Raw genomic sequence first — 20,219 nt, forward strand, 5'->3', positions numbered from 1 at the left:
TCAAGGTTTTTAGACACGGGGAGACTAGGTCTCAAGGTTTTGAGACACGGGGAGACCAGGTCTCAAGGTTTTGAGACTCGGGGTTTGAGACACGGAGAGACCATGTCTCAAGGTTTTGAGACACGGGGAGACTAGGTCTCAAGGTTTTGAGACACGGGGAGACCAGGTCTCAAGGTTTTGAGACTCAGGGTTTGAGACACGGGGAGACCAGGTCTCAAGGTTTTGAGACTTGGGGTTTGTGACAGGGAGAGACCAGGTCTCAAGGTTTTGAGACACGGAGAGACCAGGTCTCAAGGTGTTGAGACTCGGGGTTTGAGACACGGGGAGACCAGGTCTCAGGGTTTTGAGACTCAGGGTTTGAGACACGGGGAGACCTGGTCTCAAGGTTTTGAGACTCGGGTTTTGAGACACGGAGAGACCAGGTCTCAGGGTTTTGAGACTCAGGGTTTGAGACACGGGGAGACCTGGTCTCAAGGTTTTGAGACTCGGGTTTTGAGACACGGGGAGACCAGGTCTCAAGGTTTTGAGACTCGGGGTTTGAGACACGAGGAGACCAGGTCTCAAGGTTTTGAGACTCGGGGTTTGAGACACGGAGAGACCAGGTCTCAAGGTTTTGAGACTCAGGGTTTGAGACACGGGGAGACCAGGTCTCAAGGTTTTGTGACTCGGAGTTTAAGACACGGGGAGACCAGGTCTCAAGGTTTTGAGACTCGGGGTTTGAGACACGGGGAGACCTGGTCTCAAGGTTTTGAGACTCGGGGTTTGAGACACGGAGAGACCTGGTCTCAAGGTTTTGAGACTCAGGGTTTGAGACACGGGGAGACTAGGTCTCAAGGTTTTGAGACTCGGAGTTTGAGACACGGGGAGACCAGGTCTCAAGGTTTTGAGACTCGGGGTTTGAGACACGGAAAGACCTGGTCTCAAGGTTTTGAGTCTCAGGGTTTGAGACACGGGGAGACTAGGTCTCAAGGTTTTGAGACTCGGAGTTTGAGACACGGGGAGACCTGGTCTCAAGGTTTTGAGACTCGGGGTTTGAGACACGAAGAGACCTTGTCTCAAGGTTTTGAGTCTCAGGGTTTGAGACACGGGGAGACTAGGTCTCAAGGTTTTGAGACTCGGGGTTTGAGACACGGGGAGACCTGGTCGCAAGGGTTTGAGACTCAGGGTTTGAGACACGGGGAGACCAGGTCTCAGGGTTTTAAGACTCGGGGTTTGAGACACGGAGAGACCTTGTCTCAAGGTTTTGAGATTTGGGTGTCTCTGCGTGTGTCTCTGTCTGTGTCTCTGTCTGTGTCTCTGCGTGTGTCTCTGCGTGTGTCTCCGCGTGTGTCTAGGTTTGTGTCTCGGTTTGTGTCTCTGTGTGTGTCTCTGCGTGTGTCTCCGCGTGTGTCTAGGTTTGTGTCTAGGTTTGTGTCTCGGTTTGTGTCTCTGTGTGTGTCTCTGCGTGTGTCTCCGCGTGTGTCTAGGTTTGTGTCTCGGTTTGTGTCTCTGCGTGTGTCTCTGCGTGTGTCTCTGTGTGTGTCTTCGTGCGTGATGTCTCAGCCGCGCGGCAGCGCAGCATTTAGCCGCACCACGGCCGACGCCCCAGTGAGGGAACAGCTTTAACCGGTCTTGGGCCCCTCCCCTAGATCGACTCAGCCTTAAATTACCCCTCCGGGCAACGCCTGTACACACCACCAGCCCCCGCGTCGGCCGGCACCCCGTGCCGACCTTAATAGGCGCTCGCTAACACGCCCCGTCCCCAAAGCCGGCCCGGGTCGTGGGGGGACCGTTGCTGTCATCCAGCGGCCGGGGCGGGGGTTGACGGATCGCACGGAGATGGCGTTGCGCAACTCCCCCCACCCCTTTCCAGGATGACGGTGGTTACAGAAGTGTGTGGACTAATCCCCATCTGTTCCACACTCCCTCCCTTCTACCCGTGGGTGGGGGTCGAGGAGGAGCCGTAGCTTCCCCCCCCCCTTGCCCCCCCGGCTTTGCCAGGAGAAGGCGGTCGCCGCAAAGATGCCAACCCCAGTGGGGGGCCCTTGATTGCCAGTATCGACAAGAACAGGTTTTAGCCTTTCTGGGAATCAAACAGTTGTGCTAAGATGTGAAAACACCAATCTGAGGCCTCTTGCAAGGAATCCTGTTCGCATTATCCACACGCACGATACTTGCGGTGAACATGCAACGAACATGAACATGCAACGAACATGAACATGCAACGGACATGCAAACGATCAGAGCACGTGTGTTTGCATGTTCACCGCAAGTACCGTGTGTGTGGCTAATGCGGACAAGATTCCTCGCGGAAGGTCTCCGTTTGGTGTTTCCACACCTCGGCACAAGTGTGTGATTGTCTCTCTCCGCGTGTCCCCCTTTCCCTGCGAGAGCGATGAGCCGATGTCGCACAGCGACGGTGCGGCATCGCGAGCCGACGTCGCGATGCCGCTCTCACTACGATTGCTGCTGTCGGTGGCCGTCCGTTTAGTCCACATGGCGTGCAGCTGTGGTGGTGGTGATGGCGGTGATGGTGGTGATGGTGGTGGTGTTGGTGGTGGTGATGGTGGTAGTGGTGGTAGTGGTGGAGGTGGCAGTGGGGGTGGTGGTGGCGGTGGTGGTGGAGGTGGGGGTGGGGGTGGTGGTGGCGGTTGTGGTGGTGGTGATGGTGGTAGTGGAGGTGGCAGTGGTGGTGGGGGTGGTGGTGGTGATGGTGGTGATGGCGGTGGTGGTGATGATGATGATGGTGGTGATGGTGGTGGTGGCGGTGGTGGTGATGGTGGCGGTGATGGTGGTGGTGATGATAAAGATGGTAGTAGTGGTGGTGATGGTGGTGGCGGTGGTGGTGATGATGATGGTGGTGATGGTGGTGGTGGTGATGGTGGTGATGGTGGTGATGATGATAATGGTAGTGATGGTGGTGATGGTGGCGGTGTGTGCTTCTTTGTGTCTGGCCTCAGCGGTGGAGCCATGGACTCGGATAATCCCCTGCAGCTGCCGGAGGGCTCTCCCGTCTCGCTCAAGGTCGTGCCGGACATCCCCACCGTGCAACACAAACTCCACCACCCGGGCCACGAGTTGGGCCACGACCCGGGCCATGAGCTGGGTCACGTGGAGGGCCATGAGCCAGATCACGTGGAGGGCCATGAGCCGGGCCGCGTGGAGGACCTCGTCATCACGGAGGGTGAGTCCAATGACGGAGATCTCCGTACCGCCTCCCCACAACCCACGTGGTTACCGATTGGAGGGATGGAGGGGGAGGGAGGGAGGGAGGGAGGGAGGGAGGGAGGGGAGGGAGGGAGGGAGGGAGGGAGGGAGGGAGGGAGGGAGGGAGGGAGGAGGAGGGAGGGAGGGAGGGAGGGAGGGAGGGAGGGAGGGAGGGAGGGAGGAGGGAGGGAGGGAGGGAGGGAGGGAGGGAGGGAGGGAGGGAGGGAGGGAGGGAGGGAGGGAGGGAGGGAGGGAGGGAGGGAGGGAGGGGAGGGAGGGGTACTTTCCAGACTGTACACTATGCAAAAATTCTAAAAATACACTTAATGTTTTTTTTTGGGTGGGGGGCGGGGAAGCTCAATAATGCATTTATTTTTTGCACTGCAATTGAGCTGTGACGTCACATCTGTCACGTGACCCGCGCATGTGGAAGCGTAACGCATTGTAGTGTAGCAGGTAGCGCTACGAATCCCGGACCCGAGTTCGATTCCCGCTCGCGGCCATTATTTTAACTGGTCCTGGGCCTCCCCTAGGTCGAATCAGCCTCAAACATTGAACTGGTGTGGTGTTTGAACATCGCCACTGGGGAGACAAAGGCGGCCGGGCGTCGTGAATCCAAGTCCCGGGCGAAGCCGGGTAGTAAAGCTAGTGTGTGTGTGTGTGTATCTATATATGTGTGTGTGTATGTGTGGGGAGCGGTAGTGTAGCGGTTAGCGCTACGCTGCGCTACGAACCCAGCGACCCGAGTTCGATTCCCACTCACTGACAACACCAGTGACGTTTATCTAAACCTATCCTGGGCCTCCTCCTCTAGGTCGACTCAGCCTCAAATGAGTACCTGGTGCGGCGTGTAAAAACATCGCCACTGGGGAGACAAAGGCGGCCGGGCGTGGTGCTGGCCACCCACCCCCCTCGTGTGCCGTGCCGGCCTTCGTAGGTGCTCGCTAACAGCACTTGCCCCTACAGTCTGTTAAGGCTACACGGGGAGGGATCTTTGTCTTCGTTCTATACAAGTTGCTTCAAAAAGATGTTAACACTTCAGAGAATTTGCAACAATACTGGAGATCACTTGGAGAAGATTCCAGGCCACGCGTCGACACAGATGGCGGACAAGCAGAGAGACCCCTTGACTTTTGGAAGCTATTATCCATATTCTTAGGTTTTTTCGGTAAAGTCACGTAGGTAAAAAATTTAAATTAATAAAAGTAAAATAAAAATAAAATAAAAATCACGACGTTTCGGAGGCAACACAAGCTTCCGTCTTCAGGTGGAACCGTCACAGCACGATTGCTGTATATTATTTAACTTTTATTAATTTTAATTTTTTACCTACGTGACTTTACCGAGTAATATTATCCGTTTATTATCCGTAAAAAACGATGGTCCCGTGTAAGTGTTAACATCTTTTTGAAGCACCCTGTTTACATTTATATATATAGATACACAATAAAATGCCGTGGCGAGACGGGACGGATACACGCGGAGGCCGTGCCGTTCACGTGGCGCGTGACGACAACGCCGCTGCCACCCGTGGGTTGATCTTCGGGTGACACTCTCTGTCTTTGTGTCTCTCTTTCTCTTTGTCTCTTTGTCTGTCTGTCTGTCTCTGTCTCTCTGTGTCTCTGTCTCTCTGTCTTTCTGTCTCTATCTGTCGCTCTGTCGCTCTGTCTCTCTTTGTCTCTGTCTGTCTCTCTGTGTCTCTCTCTATCTGTCTCTCTCTGTCTCTCTGTCTGTCTCTCTCTCTGTCTTTCTCTGTCTCTCTGTCTGTCTCTCTCTGTCTCTGTGTCTCTCTCTGTCTCTTTATCTCTCTGTCTCTGTGTCTCTCTCTGTCTCTTTATCTCTCTGTCTCTGTGTGTCTCTCTCTCTGTATCTCTCTGTCTGTCTCTCTGTCTGACTCTCTCTGTCTCTCTCTGTCTCTCTCTCTGTCTCTTTCTGTCTCTCTGTTTGTCTTTCTGTCTCTCTCTGTGTCTCTCTGTCTGTCTCGTGCCGTTCACAGACACGGACGGCGCTCACGCTCCCAGCGACCACAGCCAGCAGAGCCAGGTAACGTCATCGTTGTCGTCACCGCCGTCGTCACCGTCATTGTTGTTGTCATTGTCGTCGTCACCGCCGTCGTCACCGTCATTGTTGTTGTCATCGTTGTCGTCACCGCCGTCGTCACCGTCATTGTTGTCGTCACCGCCGTCGTCACCGTCATTGTCGTCGTCACCGCCGTCGTCACCGTCATTGTTGTCGTCACCATCATCGTCTGCCGTGCGATGATTGTTGCCACCATGCGTCTGAAACGTGAACTTAAAGAAACAACAGAATCAACAGTCGGGGGCGTGGGGGATATTATGAAGAATCAATGAAGCTGAACGTTTTATTTGACCCAAGCGACCGGGCGATCACGACTGATAGCTCAACCAAGTGGCTCATCGCCACCATCGCGCGGACATTTGTAGCAAGCCCCACCGAGTGCTCTAAACGCGTGGACGTTGCGATTCTCAAATGTGGAGGGGGGAAAACCGGTGGGCCCTGAGAAAAATCCACGCGGCCACGGGGAGACAGAGAGAGACACGCAGACTCCACGTGTACAGCAGCAGCAGGCGTCGTCAGGGGTCGGGATCGAACCCACGACCTCCTGTAGACCAGGCGAGGTAGTTAACATCTCATAGCCACCGTGTTGATGATGAGAGAGAGAGAGACACCGCAAATTCCAAATATACAACAGCAGGCGTCAGGGTCGGGATCGAATTCACGACCTCCTGTAGACCAGGCGAGGTAGTCAACATCTCATAGCCACCGTGATGATGAGAGAGACACGCAAACTCCAAATATACAACAGCAGCAGGTGTCAGGGTTCGGGATCAAACCCGCGACCTCCTGTACACCAGGCGAGGTAGTCAACATCTCCCGCGCCGTGACGCGTCCGACCCCGCGCCGCCCCCCCAACTTGCTTCTACTAAGTGTGGATAATGGTGTCGTCGTCGTCGTCATCACAGTATTTATTTTTTCTGGAGAAGGAATGCAATCAGCCATGAAGCTCTTTGTTTTACAGATGTCCAGTAGGGGGCATGGGGTCAGAACGTTACGACAACAGAGACGCACGGAGACACGCGCGGAGACACGCAGAGACACACAGAGACACGTGCGGAGACACACAGAGACACACAGAGACACGGAGAGACACACCGAGACACGTAGAGACACAGAGACACACAGAGACACGTGCAGAGACACACAGAGACAAGCGCGGAGACACGCAGAGACACGCAGAGACACGCAGAGACACATAGAGATACACAGAGATACACAGAGACACACGCAGAGACACACAGAGACTCACAGAGACAGAGACACACAGAGACATGCGGAGACACGCGTGGAGACACGCGCGGAGACACGCACGGAGACACGTAGAGACGCACAGAGACACGTAGAGACACACGTAGAGACACACGTAGGGACACACAGAGACACACAGAGACACACGCACAAACACAATCGGAGTGCAAACGAATTAATCTTTGCGTGTCCTCTAAATCCATCGTCGTCGTCATCATCATCATGTTCTATCCACTGCTGGGTGAAGATCAGCGTGATGATGATGATGACAATGATGTCCTCTGACTTGTGCACTTGCGTTTGTGTGTTTCACCTATGGGGAGCGGTGGTGCAGCGGTTAGCGCCACGCTGCGCTACGAACCCGGCGACCCGAGTTCGACTCCCGCTCACGGCCACTAACACCGGCGACGATTATCTGAACCGGTCCTGGGCCTCCCCTAGGTCGACTCGGCCTCAAATGAGTACCCGGTACGACGTGTAAACATCGCCACTCGGGAGACAAAGGCGGCCGGGCGTGGCGCTGGCCACCCACCCCCTCGTGTGCCGTGCCGGCCTTCATAGGTGCTGCTCGCTCAGAGCACTTGCCCCGACAGTCTGTTGAGGCTATACCGGGGGGGGTGGCGGGGGACCTTTATCTATGTGTCACCATCTAATCCACGCAATCCTCTCCTCTATCTCTCGGCGTAAAAAAAAACGAAAAGATGTAACCCGGCAACTTCTCCGCGTCCGTTGACTTTTGCTCCCCCTTCTCGGACACGACCCGCCGCGCTGCGAGGGAGCATCACTTCGACTTTCTACGTTTTATTTTTATCTCTCTCTTTCTCTCACTGCGTGTCTCTCTCTCCCCCCTGTCTCCCCCCCCCCCCTGTCTCTCTCCCGTGTCTCTCTCTCCGTGTCTCTCTCTCCCCTTTTTTTATTAATTTTAATGTTTTACCTACGTGACTTTACCGAAAAAACCTAAGAATATCTCTCTCCCCTGTCTCTCTCTCTCTCCCGTGTCTCTCTCTCCTGTCTCTCATTCCGTGTCTCACTACGTCTCCCACTCTCACTCCGTGTCTCACTCCCTCCTGTCTCTCTCTCTCCCCGTGTCTCTCTCTCCCCGTGTCTTTCTCTCCCCGTGTCTCTCTCTCCCCGTGTCTCTCTCTCCCCGTGTCTCTCTCTCCCCGTGTCTCTCTCCCCGTGTCTCTCTCCCCGTGTCTCTCTCTCCCCGTGTCTCTCTCTCCCCGTGTCTCTCTCTCCCCGTGTCTCTCTCTCCCCGTGTCTCTCTCTCCCCGTGTCTCTCTCTCCCCGTGTCTCTCTCCCCCCGTGTCTCTCTCTCCCCGTGTCTCTCACTCCGTGTCTCTCCCCCTTGTCTCTCACTCCGTGTCTCTCACTCCGTGTCTCTCCCCTGTGTCTCTCACTCCGTGTCTCTCACTCCCCCCTGTTTTTCTCTCCCCCGTGTCTCTCCCCCCGTGTCTCTCCCACGTGTCTCTCCCCCTTGTCTCTCCCCTGTCTCTCACTCCCTGTCTCTGTCTCTCTCCCCCTGTCTCTCACTCCATGTCTCTGTCTCCCCTCTGTCTCTCCCCCCTGTCTCTCTCTCTCTCCGTGTCTCTCACTTTGTGTCTCTCCCCCTTGTCTCTCTCTCCGTGTCTCTCTCCCCCCTGTCTCTCCCCTGTCTCTCATTCCATCTCTCTGTCTCTCCCGTGTCTCTCTCCGTGTCTCTCTCTGTCTCTCTCTCTCTCATTCGTTCCGAGTCGGACGTCACTCGGGCAAAAATAGCGATCGGGTGTGGAAACTGTTGCTGGATCACGGCCCCGGGGGGGAGTGGGGGAGGGGAGTGGATGGAGTGGGGATGATAGGAGAACGAGTAACAGTCCGGGAGCGTGGCGCTAAGAATATCTCCCCCTGGACAGCTGTGCGTGGGAGCTGTGCTCTGAGCAGCGCACGAGACGCCGCGACCGCCCCCGCCGCTTGCATCTCCCTCCGTCGTCGGACCCGGGGGCTCGACCCCCCCCCCCTCTTCCTCCACGCCCCCCACAAACACCGCGTGCTCTCATAATGCCACGGTAGTCGTCGTCGCTGCGTGCCCCCCCCCCCCCCACACACACACCTCCCAAAAGAATAAAACACACACCATTGGAACCTCATTTGCCAGAAGAAAAAAATATGATAATTGTTTTTTTACCTTTTTATCTGGCAACAAAACTGACACCTTTTTTACAAGGAGTCATGTTTGCATAGACCACAATACCTGCAGTCGTAATGCAAACAAAAAACATAACTCTGATAATGTATGCACTGTCCTTGAAGTTGGTTGGTCCACACCCGAGACAGCTTTCCTTAGAGCCTAGTCTCACATGGTGTTGGACCAGATGACGCCCAAAGGCGCACAACTCAAAAGACAATGCACCATCAGAGTATGAGAGCTCGGGGTAAGCATTTACACCATTGGAACCTCATTTGCCAGTAAAACAAATATGATAATTATTTTTTTACCCTTCTATCTGGCAACAAAACTGACACCTTTTTTACAAGGAGTCATGTTTGCATAGACCACAATACCTGCAGTCGTAATGCAAACAAAAACATAACTCTGATGATGTTTGCACTGTCCTTGAAGTTGGGGGGGGGGGTAAAGCACAGTCTGCGAGAGAACGCACGAGTTGCGTGAGGCGCGCGGTGGGTAGCGTCGCAGAAGCATCCAGCAGCATCCCCACCACCCCCCCCCAAACGCCCCCCAACGCCGAGGCGCGCGACGATGCGCCGTGGCAGACGTGCGACCGACCGCGACGCGGTCACGTTCCGCCCCCGCTCGCGCGTCGTGAACGCGTCGTGAGCGCGACGTCAACGCGTCGTGAGTGCGTCGTGAACGCGTCGTGAGCGCGACGTCAACGCGTCGTGAGCGCGTCGTGAACGCGTCGTGAACGCGTCGTGAGCGCGTCGTGAACGCGTCGTGAACGCGTCGTGAGCGCGTCGTGAACGCGACGTGAGCGCGTCGTGAACGCGTCGTGAACGCGTCGTGAGTGCGTCGTGAACGCGTCGTGAGCGCGTCGTGAGCGCGTCGTGAACGCGTCGTGAGCGCGTCGTGAACGCGTCGTGAACGCGACGTGAGTGCGTCGTGAGCGCGTCGTGAGCGCGTCGTGAACGCGTCGTGAACGCGTCGTGAGTGCGTCGTGAACGCGTCGTGAGCGCGTCGTGAACGCGACGTGAGCGCGTCGTGAGCGCGACGTCAACGCGTCGTGAGTGCGTCGTGAACGCGACGTGAGCGCGTCGTGAACGCGTCGTGAACGCGTCGTGAACGCGACGTGAACGCGACGTGAGCGCGACGTCAACGCGTCGTGAACGCGTCGTGAACGCGACGTGAGCGCGTCGTGAACGCGACGTGAGCGCGTCGTGAGCGCGTCGTGAACGCGACGTGAACGCGACGTCAGCGCGTCGTCAACGCGTCGTCAACGTGTCCCCCGGTGCGTTCGTCCGCGTTACGTGTCGTGGAAGCCGCACGCGTCGTTGCGAGCGGGGGGGGGGGGCGGACCGACCGCTGTTTGCGACGTGCGGTGTCGGGGATGAATCGGCTGCTGCTACTGCTGCTACTGCTGCTACTGCTGCTACTGCTGCTGATGATACTGCTGCTGATACTGCAGCTGCTGCTGACGCTTCTGCTGCTGCTGATACTGCTGCTGCTGATACTGCTGCTGCTGATACTGCAGCTGCTGCTGACGCTGCTGCTGCTGCTGCTGACGCTGCTGTTGCTGCTACTGCTGCTGCCGCTGCTGCAGCTGCTGCAGCTGGCGTTGTGCCGAAGCGCCACCCTGTGGCCGAGCTTCGTGCTCGGCGCAGCGCTCTGCCGAGGGAATTTGAAGTGTTGCGCCAAACGACGCGCGGTGTCGTTGTTGTTGTTGTTGCTGCTGCGCTGAATACTAACAATAGTCAATAGAAATCCACAACAATTATTATCGATGACAAGAACAATAATACTCATTAATAACAATACTAATAAAAATAATCAATACCAATAACAAAAATACTCATTAATAATAAGCCAAAATAATAACAATGGTAATAATAATAAATCACAACAATCGATAATAGCAGCAATTACCAATAACAATCGATAACAAAAACAACACTGAGTTCAGCCTTGGTCTCACGTACCCACGGTCCCGTCTGTCCGCCCAGACCAGAGGTCGCAAACGGGTTTTGATTCCTTACTCGTACCCGGCCGGGTAGGGTACGGGTATCGGGTAGGGTACGGGTATCGGGTAGGGTACGGGTATCGGGTAGGGTACGGGTATCGGGTAGGGTGCGGGTATCGGGTAGGGTACGGGTATCGGGTAGGGTACGGGTATCGGGTAGGGTTCGGGTATCGGGTAGGGTACGGGTATCGGGTAGGGTGCGGGTATCGGGTAGGGTGCGGGTATCGGGTAGGGTACGGGTATCGGGTAGGGTTCGGGTATCGGGTAGGGTTCGGGTATCGGGTAGGGTACGGGTATCGGGTAGGGTGCGGGTATCGGGTAGGGTGCGGGTATCGGGTAGGGTACGGGTATCGGGTAGGGTACGGGTATCGGGTAGGGTTCGGGTATCGGGTAGGGTGCGGGTATCGGGTAGGGTGCGGGTATCGGGTACCCAGTGGCGACCTCTGACCCACGTGGTGGTGGAGGCTCGACTTGCGCTCTTCCGGCCCAGGCCCTGAGACAACTTGTCGCTCTACACGGGGCGGGAGCGGCAGGGGCCCTTCTCGAGTGCGGCGCCTAAAACGTCGAACTCCCTCCCTCTCTTTTTTTTTTTACGATCAGTGGAAACAAGAAGATGCTCGGTGTAGTCGGCACTTTGCTTCGTTCATCATTTCGTAATTTTTTTAAAATAACTTTGCTCTCGCTCACTCTCTCGCTCACTCTCTCACTCTCTCGCTCGCTCGCTCTCTCGCTCACTCTCTCGCTCACTCTCTCACTCTCTCGCTCGCTCGCTCTCTCGCTCACTCTCTCGCTCACTCTCTCACTCTCTCGCTCGCTCGCTCTCTCGCTCACTCTCTCGCTCACCCTCTCGTTCTGCACGCAGCCCTTCTCACAGTCCAACGGCCTCCGACGTTGTAGAATGTAGCTCATATCAGCATGCAGAGCTCCCCGTCATCTGCCACCGAGCACACGGCCTCCTCCATCGCCTACTGCTCTCTTTCTCTCTCTGCGGGACGGTCCTCAGAATTGGCGCCGAAGTGTTCGGGAAACTTTTAGAGTTTTCCTTTCTCGGCGTTATCCTTGGGTCGCGTCCCCACGTGATTCCCCCCTCCGCCCCCCCCACGCTGTGGTGGTGGTCCTGACTTTCATCGCGAGGAGGGTTCCACCTAACGTCGAGCATCGCGACGCCCCTCCACCTTGGAAGTCGGCGGCGTTTTTCTTGTTTTTAATTTTAACTCTGAAAATCAACGGGATGGACAGGAAGTGATCTCGGAGTTCGGGGGACACGGCAACGGCACGAGCCGCGAGCCCGGCCGCTCGGAATCCGGCTCGGGGAGCCGTGACCTCGGGGGTGGAGCGGAGGAGGAGGAGCAAGAGGATGAGCAGGAGGTGTGGGCGAGCGCGGAGGTTGGTGGACGCGCCGAATCGTCGCCCCGACTCGACCCCCGGCACCGATGGGAAGAGCCACCGCCGCCGCCGCCGGCACCGGAGCGACCCGGCGCGGTGGAGGAGATCCGCTCTCGCGTGATGGACTCGGCGGACTTGTTTGGGGCGAGCCAGCCGGAGCCGGAGGCCGCGGCGACGTCGCCCGTCCGCGGGAAGTCGCCCCGCAAAGTCTACCTGGGTGAGCCGCGCGCCGCCGACCGTGTTGATGGCGGCGATGGCGACGATGTTGACGATGTTGACGATGTTTGACGATGTTGGCGATGTTGACGATGTTGATGTTGCTGTCAATCTCGACGACGGTGATATGGATGTTGACTATGACGACGACGATGTTGACGATGTTGACGACGGTGATGTAGATGTTGACTACGACGACGATGGCGGCGATGTTGGCGATGTTGACGATAATGACAATGTTTGACGACGATGATGTTGATGTCCACGACGGTGATGTTGATGTTGACTACGACGACGACGTTGACTGATGACGACGACGTTGACGACATCGACAAATACGACCGTGTCGATGATGCCACCCCCCACCCCCCCACCCACCCCCCACCCCCCCACCCGCCCCCCACCCCCCCCGGCAGGCTTCGAGGTCTCTGAGGAGGACGTGTCGAGCCACGACGAGGCGGCTCGCCTCGTGCCGCGGCTGCGCAAGCGCCAGGCCCGGGCCGCCGCGCCGGCCGCCCGCACGCTCGGCCGGGCCGACGGCGGCGGCGGTGACGACGTAGACGCCGCAGCGGAGGAGGAGCGGAGGGGCGGCGGTGGCGCTGGCGGCGGCAGCGGCGGCATCATCAACAAGTGCATCCTCGCCATCCTCGTCGTCCTCGCAGTCCACATGCTCTTCTCGCGGATACTCGGCGAGTGCTCGCATCGGACAACCGCCACGGGAAGAGCGTGGGGGGGGGCGGGGGGGGGGTCTGGGGGGGGGGCGTGGGGGGGGAGCGGCCCCCCCAGATGAACGCCGCGAGCCAGACGGCCGCGGTGTGGAACCCCCTTCGCTGCCTCTCCTCCAGCGGGACTCGATTCTGAAGAGAATTCACGAGGGCATTTAGGCAGTCCCCCCCTCACCCCCCCACCCCCCCCGCCTCCGTTCCCCCCCACCCCTCCCCCTTCTCCTGCTGGGGTTATCGGAGCTTAGGCAGACGCCGGGGGGAGCTGTCGAGTTTAGAGTAGTGTAGTGTATAGTATAGTGTATAATGTAGTGTAGAGTAGTGTAGTGTGTAGTAGTATAGTGTAGTGTATAGTGTAGAGTAGTGTAGTGTATAGTATAGTGTATAATGTTGTGTAGTGTGTAGTAGTATAGTGTATAGTGTAGTGTATAGTGTAGAGTAGTGTAGTGTATAGTATAGTGTATAATGTAGTGTAGAGTAGTGTAGTGTGTAGTAGTGTAGTGTATAGCATAGTAGTGTATAGTGTAGTGTATGGTAGTGTAGTGTATGGTAGAGTAGTGTATGGTAGTGTAGTGTATAGTAGTGTATAGTGTACTAGTGTAGTGTATAGAGTAGTGTATAGTATAGTAGTGTAGAGTATAGTAAGCATACCTATCAACCCATATGGTTTACCCCGTATCCTTGTATGGGAAATTTTAGTTTAAAAAAACAACGCGCACAAGTCTACTTGTGTGTGTTACTCCCTCGTGATGGGACTGTGTCGGTGCAAGATGAACGTTGAGATGCGTGAGGCCTCTGCGCTCCCCAGGCCTCTTCCTCCCCGGCGACGACTGGGCCAGTGACGGTGACGACGGCGGGTTCCTGGCGGGCGACGAGGCGGAGACTCCACAGGAACAGCAGGTGGTGTGGTGGTGGTGATGGTGGTGGTGGTGATGGTGGTGGTGGTGGTGGTGATGGTGGTGGTGATGGTGATGATGGTGATGGTAGTGTGGTGGTGATGGTGGTGTGGTGGTGATGGTGGTGTGGTGGTGGTGATGGTGATGGTGGTGGTGATGGTGGTGGTGGTGATGGTGGTGGTGGTGATGGTGGTGGTGGTGGTGGTGATGGTGGTGGTGATGGTGATGATGGTGATGGTGGTGGTGATGGTGGTGGTGAATATGATGGTGGTGGTGATGGTGATGATGATGGTGGTGATGGTGATGATGGTGGTGATGGTGCTGGTGAAGGTGAAGGTGGTGGATATGGTGGTGGTGGAGGATATGGTGGATATGGTAGGGGTGGTGGTGGTGGTGGATGTGGTGGTGGTGGAGGTGGTGGTGGTGGTAGTGGAGGAGGTGGTGGATATGGCGGTGGTGGAGGTGGTGGATATGCTGCTGGTGGCGGTGGTGGATGTGGTGGTGGTGGTGGTGAATGTGGTGGAGGTGGTGGATATGCTGGTGGTGGTGATGAGGAACCTTGCCTTTTTGCCGCTTCAGACCTACTGGTGGAACATCTTCGGCGGTGGTGAGCCGGACGCGGCGGAGTCGGCGCTGCCACCGGAGCCGGGGGCACCTGAGTCGGCGTCGTCGTCGTCATCGTCGTCGTCATCGGCGGAGGAGGAGGAGCGCTCACGGCTCTTGGATGTCGCCGCACGGAGAGGCCCCAAGTTGGCGGGCGACGAACGGCCGGGCGACCCCGAGGGGGGTAACGCCGACGGCGCCGCCGAAGACGCGAACGTCTCGGACGGCGTCTCGGATTCCGACGAATCGGAGGACGAAGAAGAAGAAGCAGAAGCAGGAGGCGGCGCGTCACGCGGGGCGACGCCGCAGGCTCCCGAGGCCGGCCCCACGCGCCCCGCGAGGCCTCCGCATCGCGGACGCTCCCCGGGGGAAGGCGGCGAGGCCGGCGAGCGGGCCGGGCGGCCGCGGTCGGGCGGCGATTCCCCCGACGGCTCGCGACGGGGCGGCGGGGAGGGACGGCGAGTGCCGGGGAAGCCCGGCAAGGGCGGCGGCGGCGGCGGCGGAGGGGCGTCGGCGCATCCGCACGAAGACGGCCGCCGCGACGAGAGGGGCGACCGCGGCGAGCGGCAGAAGCGTCACGGCCCCGAGGGACGTGCAGCCGCCCGGAGCGAGCGTCACGGCAAACGGCGGTCGCCCCCCGCGCACGAGGAGGGCGACCGGGGGGCGGAGAAGCGGGAGAAGCAGCGGCGGCGGGAGAAGCGGGAGAAGCGGTTCCACGTGCGTGCCCCCGAGAACTGCAGCGGCGTGGAGGCCTGCGCCGCCCAGGAGTTCCTGCGCCTCTTCGGCAAGTCGCGGGGCCCCGTGAGCGCCGGCGACTTCGCCCCGCTGCTCCGGGCCTACGCCGACAGGCTGCGGGGCTTCCGCGGCTGGGAGGAGCTGGACCGGCGCGTGGCGCCCTACTTCTCGCCCGCCACGGGCCTCTTTGCGCACGAGCGGGCGCTCTTCCGCGACTTTGTGGAGGCCGTGGAGCACTTCCTGGAGGACCACGCGCAGCAGGAGCTGGGCTACCGCGACGACGACGACCTCGGCGAGGAGTTCGACGACTTCCTCTTCCGCGGCCTGCTCGGCGACGAGGACTACGAGCGCTCGAAGTGAGCGGCCGCCCCCCCCCCCCCCCTAAACTACACTATACACTACACTATACACTACACTATACACTACACTACTATACACTACACTACTATACCCTACACTATACACTACACTATACACTACACCACTATACACTACACTATACACTACACTATACACTACACTATACACTACACTACTATACACTACACTACTATACACTACACTATACACTACACTATACACTACACCACTATACACTACACTATACACTACACTATACACTATACACTACACTACTATACACTACACTACTATACACTACACTATACACTACACTACTATACACTACACTATACACTATACTATACACTACACTATACACTACTATACACTGCTATACTATACACTACACTATACACTACACTATACACTACACTGTACACTACTATACACTGCTGTGCTATACACTACTCTACTATACACTACACTACTATACACTACACTATACACTACACTACACTATACACTACACTATACACTACACTATATACTACACTACTATACACTACACTATACACTACACTACTATACACTACACTATACACTACACTATACACTACACTACTATACACTACACTATACACTACACTACTATACACTACACTACTATACACTACACTATACACTACACTATACACTTCACTATACACTACACTAAACACTACACTACTGTACACTACACTATACACTACACTACTATACACTATACACTACACTATACACTACTATACACTACTATACACTACACTATACACTACTATACACTACACTATACACTACTATACACTACTATACACTACACTATACACTACACTACTATACACTACTATACACTACACTATACACTACACTACTATACACTACACTACTATACACTACACTATACACTACACTAAACACTACACTACTATACACTACTCTACTATACACTACACTACTATACACTACACTACTATACACTACACACTACACTATACACTACACTATACACTACACTACTATACACTACACTACACACTACACTATACACTACACTACACACTACACTATACACTACACTATACACTACTATACACTACACACTACACTACTATACACTGCTATACTATACACTACTCTACTATACACTACACTACTATACACTACACTACTATACACTACACTACCATACACTACACTATATACTACACTACTATACACTACACTATACGTGGCACCCGCCCGGTCCGTCCCGTGAATTGCTGCACCCGGCCTGGCACAGTGGGGGGCACGGGCGGGGGGCACGGCGGGGGCACGTCTGCCGGTTGTCTCGGTCGGTCAACCCGTGGCACCCGCCGGGTCCGTCCGGTGGACCTCCTGCCAGCGGCGAGCCTTCGACACTTTGTGCGATGGCCTCAAAGTGCACCTGGCCTGACACCGGCGTTATGGTGACTTCACCGCCACTTAGTGGCGCCGGCGGTGGTAGGGAGCGGTGGTGCAACGGTTACCGCTCTGTGCTTCGAACCGGGCAACCCGAGTTCAATTCCCGCTCACGGCCAACACCGGTGGTGATTATCCGAATCGGTCCTGGGCCTCCCCTCGGGCGTTGGGGAGACAAAGGCGGCCGGGCGTGGCGCTGGCCACCCACCCCCTCGTGTGCCGTGCCGGCCTTCATAGGTGCCGGCCTTCGGTCTGTCAAGGCTGCGCGGTGGGGGGGTCAGGGGATCTTTGTTGTGATCTCAATCGAGTGGCTTTGAAGGGGATTTGTCATCGCTGGGGATGATTGTGGCCGGGAGTTGAGCGTCCGTCTCAGGTTTCTCGTCTTTCTCTCTCCCCAGGAAAGCGAAGAAGCAAAGAACCAAGGGGGAGGCGGACACCAAGTCAAGAGGACGCTAGCGGAGGGCTGACGCCGTGGCTGCTCGCACGTCTCTCACCTCCTCCTCACCCTCCTCGCCCTCCTCGCCCGCCTCACCCTCGGCTAGACGCCTTGCCTTAGAACAACAGCGCGACCTCTTGACCTGACCCTGGGCTTGCCCTATCAGGGTGGAGAGAGCGAGAGAGATTTAAAGCACCCATCCCATCGCGGCGTCACGTAGGGGAGACTTTCATCCAGCTGTGCGTTAATCACGGCTGATGATGATGACGACGACGACGATAAGACCACCAAAAGGGGTTGGAGGGTGGTGGGGGGTTGGTGGGTGCGGTAGACACAGGTCAGCCACTGCAGGATTGGGGTTAGGGGGGTGTCGGCTACAGAGCCCTGCTCGGCCACTGTGGGTCGCTCTAAGTGCTCGTGTGTTCGGTCGGCTGGTGCGCTTCGTGATTCGGCGTGCGATCGGTGATTCTGGTTCGCCGGTGTGGTTGCAATGGCGTGACGAATGCTGGGCAAGCGGGTTGGTGATGTCGATAAACCCTACGGGCAGGGCAGGGATGGGTCGTCTGGTTGGCCTGGTGGGTTCTGGGATAGTGGCACAGCTGGTATCCCTGGCCAGCTTGGTAAGTGTGCGTGGGTAGAGGGCAGAGGGTCAGGTCGGCCGGCGTGAGAGCGAGGTTGGCCATCGCGAACTCGCGAAGCTAATTAACGTCGCCCAATCTCCCCCCCCCCTCCACCTCCCCCCTCCCCCCATCACCACGTTGCCTTTTCAATCCACAAGAATGGACGTCAAGCCGAGGAGACGTACACTTTGGTATTGGCGGCGTCATCTCGTGGCACAAGGCTGCCACAGATGATCGTTAACGTCATTATTATTGTTGTAGTTGTGATGATAATTTACTAAGCTTGTTTTGTCCGGCAAAGCCTCACCGATTATCGAGACTCCTTGATCAGGACGCTCCTGTCAACGATTATTAGTTCACTTGTTTTTCTCCTTCCCAGTAGGGGATGACGATTGCTGCTGTTGTGTTTCCCCCCCTCCCCTCCTCTCTCCTCCAGATGGAGTAGTTTCTGTGAGAGCACTTTTATTTAAAATTATAATAATAATTATTATTGTCTGTCTGTTTAACCACGTGGGCTTTATATTAGTGCGTGCCGTTGAACCCGCCACCACCCGACACGGCCGAATAGTGAGAGCTTGTGAACAGCACGTGGTAACGTACCGGTGTGCTGGACTAGCGACGAATTGGCCGCGTTCTGTTCACGTGACAACCCTCACTAAGTTGTTGGCCGTGCCGGGTGGTGGCGGGTTTAACGACACATTTATATACTCTTAGTTCTGTCGGTAAAGTCACGTAGGTAAAAAATTTAATTAAAATTAATAAAAATAAAACGATAAAATCACGACGTTTCGGAGGCAACACAAGTCTCCGTCATCAGGTGGGACCGTCACAGCCAGATTTGCTGCATAAAAAAAAAAATCTGATTTCCTGTTTTCACTTGATGCAGCAAATCTGGCTGTGACGGTCCCACCTGATGACGGAGACTTGTGTTGCCTCCGAAACGTCGTGATTTATTTTTTATTAATTTTAATTTCATTTTCTTGGTTCTTTCGGTAAAGTCACGTGACTTTTTTACCGAAAGAACCAAGAAGATGAATCCCTGCAGTCACGAAAGCTTTAAATCGAAATTTTAATTTCATTTTTTACCTACGTGACTTTACCGACAGAACTAAGAGTGTGAATCCTTGCAGTCACGAAAGCTTCAAATCTAGACACATTTATATATTCACGCGGCGCCGGTGGCGACACGTGCGGGCGAAGCGAGCGGCGCGTGGTATCGTGTCGTCACAGGAGGTGTGTGGCGGTGTTTTGTTGTTGTTCTTTACCCCCGCGACGTCAACGACGATGGTGACCTCCGTGGAGTTGTGTCACCAAGGTACGCGACGTCCACCCCCCCCCCCCCCCCCCCCGTGTAGTAGTCTGGCCGGTAAGGGGGTGGACAATGTTGGTTGCTGGGTTTTTTTTCTGTGCCCATTTCTTGTTTTTAAAATAATAAAAATGTGGCCTGTCACGTCCACGTGGCTGTGCACCGTGAGGCTGGGTGATGGGGGCGTGGGACTGATTAGGGAAGAACAGGCCTAGTACTGGTTGCCCAGGTGATTAGGGATGGACCAGGCCTAGTACTGGTTGCCTAGGTGATGAGGGATGGACCAGGCCTAGTACTGGTTGCCTAGGTGATGAGGGATGAGCCAGGCCTAGTGCTGGTTGCCTTAGTGATGAGGGATGAGCCAGGCCTAGTACTGGTTGCCTAGGTGATGAGGGATGGGCCAGGCCTAGTACTGGTTACCGAGGTGATTAGCGATGGACCAGGCCTAGTCCTGGTTACCTAGGTGATTAGGGATGGGCCAGGCCTAGTGCTGGTTGCCCAGGTGATTAGGGATGGGCCAGGCCTAGTACTGGTTGCCTAGGTGATGAGGGATGAGCCAGGCCTAGTGCTGGTTGCCTAGGGGGTTAGGGATGGACCAGGCCTAGTACTGGTTACCCAGGTGATTAGGGATGGACCAGGCCTAGACTGGTTGCCTAGGTGATGAGGGATGGGCCAGGCCTAGTACTGGTTGCCTAGGTGATGAGGGATGAGCCAGGCCGAGTACTGGTTACCTCGGTGATTAGCGATGGACCAGGCCTAGTCCTGGTTACCTAGGTGATTAGGGATGGGCCAGGCC

General features: G+C 56.0%; 1 protein-coding gene across 2 annotated transcripts; it reads left to right on the forward strand.

The window, feature by feature from the left end:
* The first annotated feature begins 2,917 nt into the window (after positions 1-2,917).
* Positions 2,918-19,567, forward strand: PBXIP1 (PBX homeobox interacting protein 1). 2 transcript variants are annotated; one of them, XM_061558992.1, is made up of 7 exons: positions 2,918-3,163; positions 5,183-5,229; positions 11,925-12,288; positions 12,704-12,976; positions 13,818-13,909; positions 14,485-15,599; positions 17,460-19,567. In XM_061558992.1, exons 1-7 carry the CDS (start codon positions 2,950-2,952, stop codon positions 17,515-17,517), a joined length of 2,163 nt encoding a protein of 720 aa, XP_061414976.1. In that variant the 5' UTR covers positions 2,918-2,949; the 3' UTR covers positions 17,518-19,567. The 2 variants fall into 2 exon arrangements, with proteins under 2 accessions (XP_061414976.1, XP_061415063.1); XM_061559079.1 differs by having other exon boundaries at positions 12,030-12,288.
* The last annotated feature ends 652 nt before the right edge of the window (positions 19,568-20,219 follow it).

This window comes from Lethenteron reissneri, chromosome 1, assembly GCF_015708825.2.
Source record: "Lethenteron reissneri isolate LAM-NWPU_2019-01 chromosome 1, ASM1570882v1, whole genome shotgun sequence".
Classification (NCBI taxonomy): Eukaryota; Metazoa; Chordata; class Hyperoartia; order Petromyzontiformes; family Petromyzontidae; genus Lethenteron; species Lethenteron reissneri.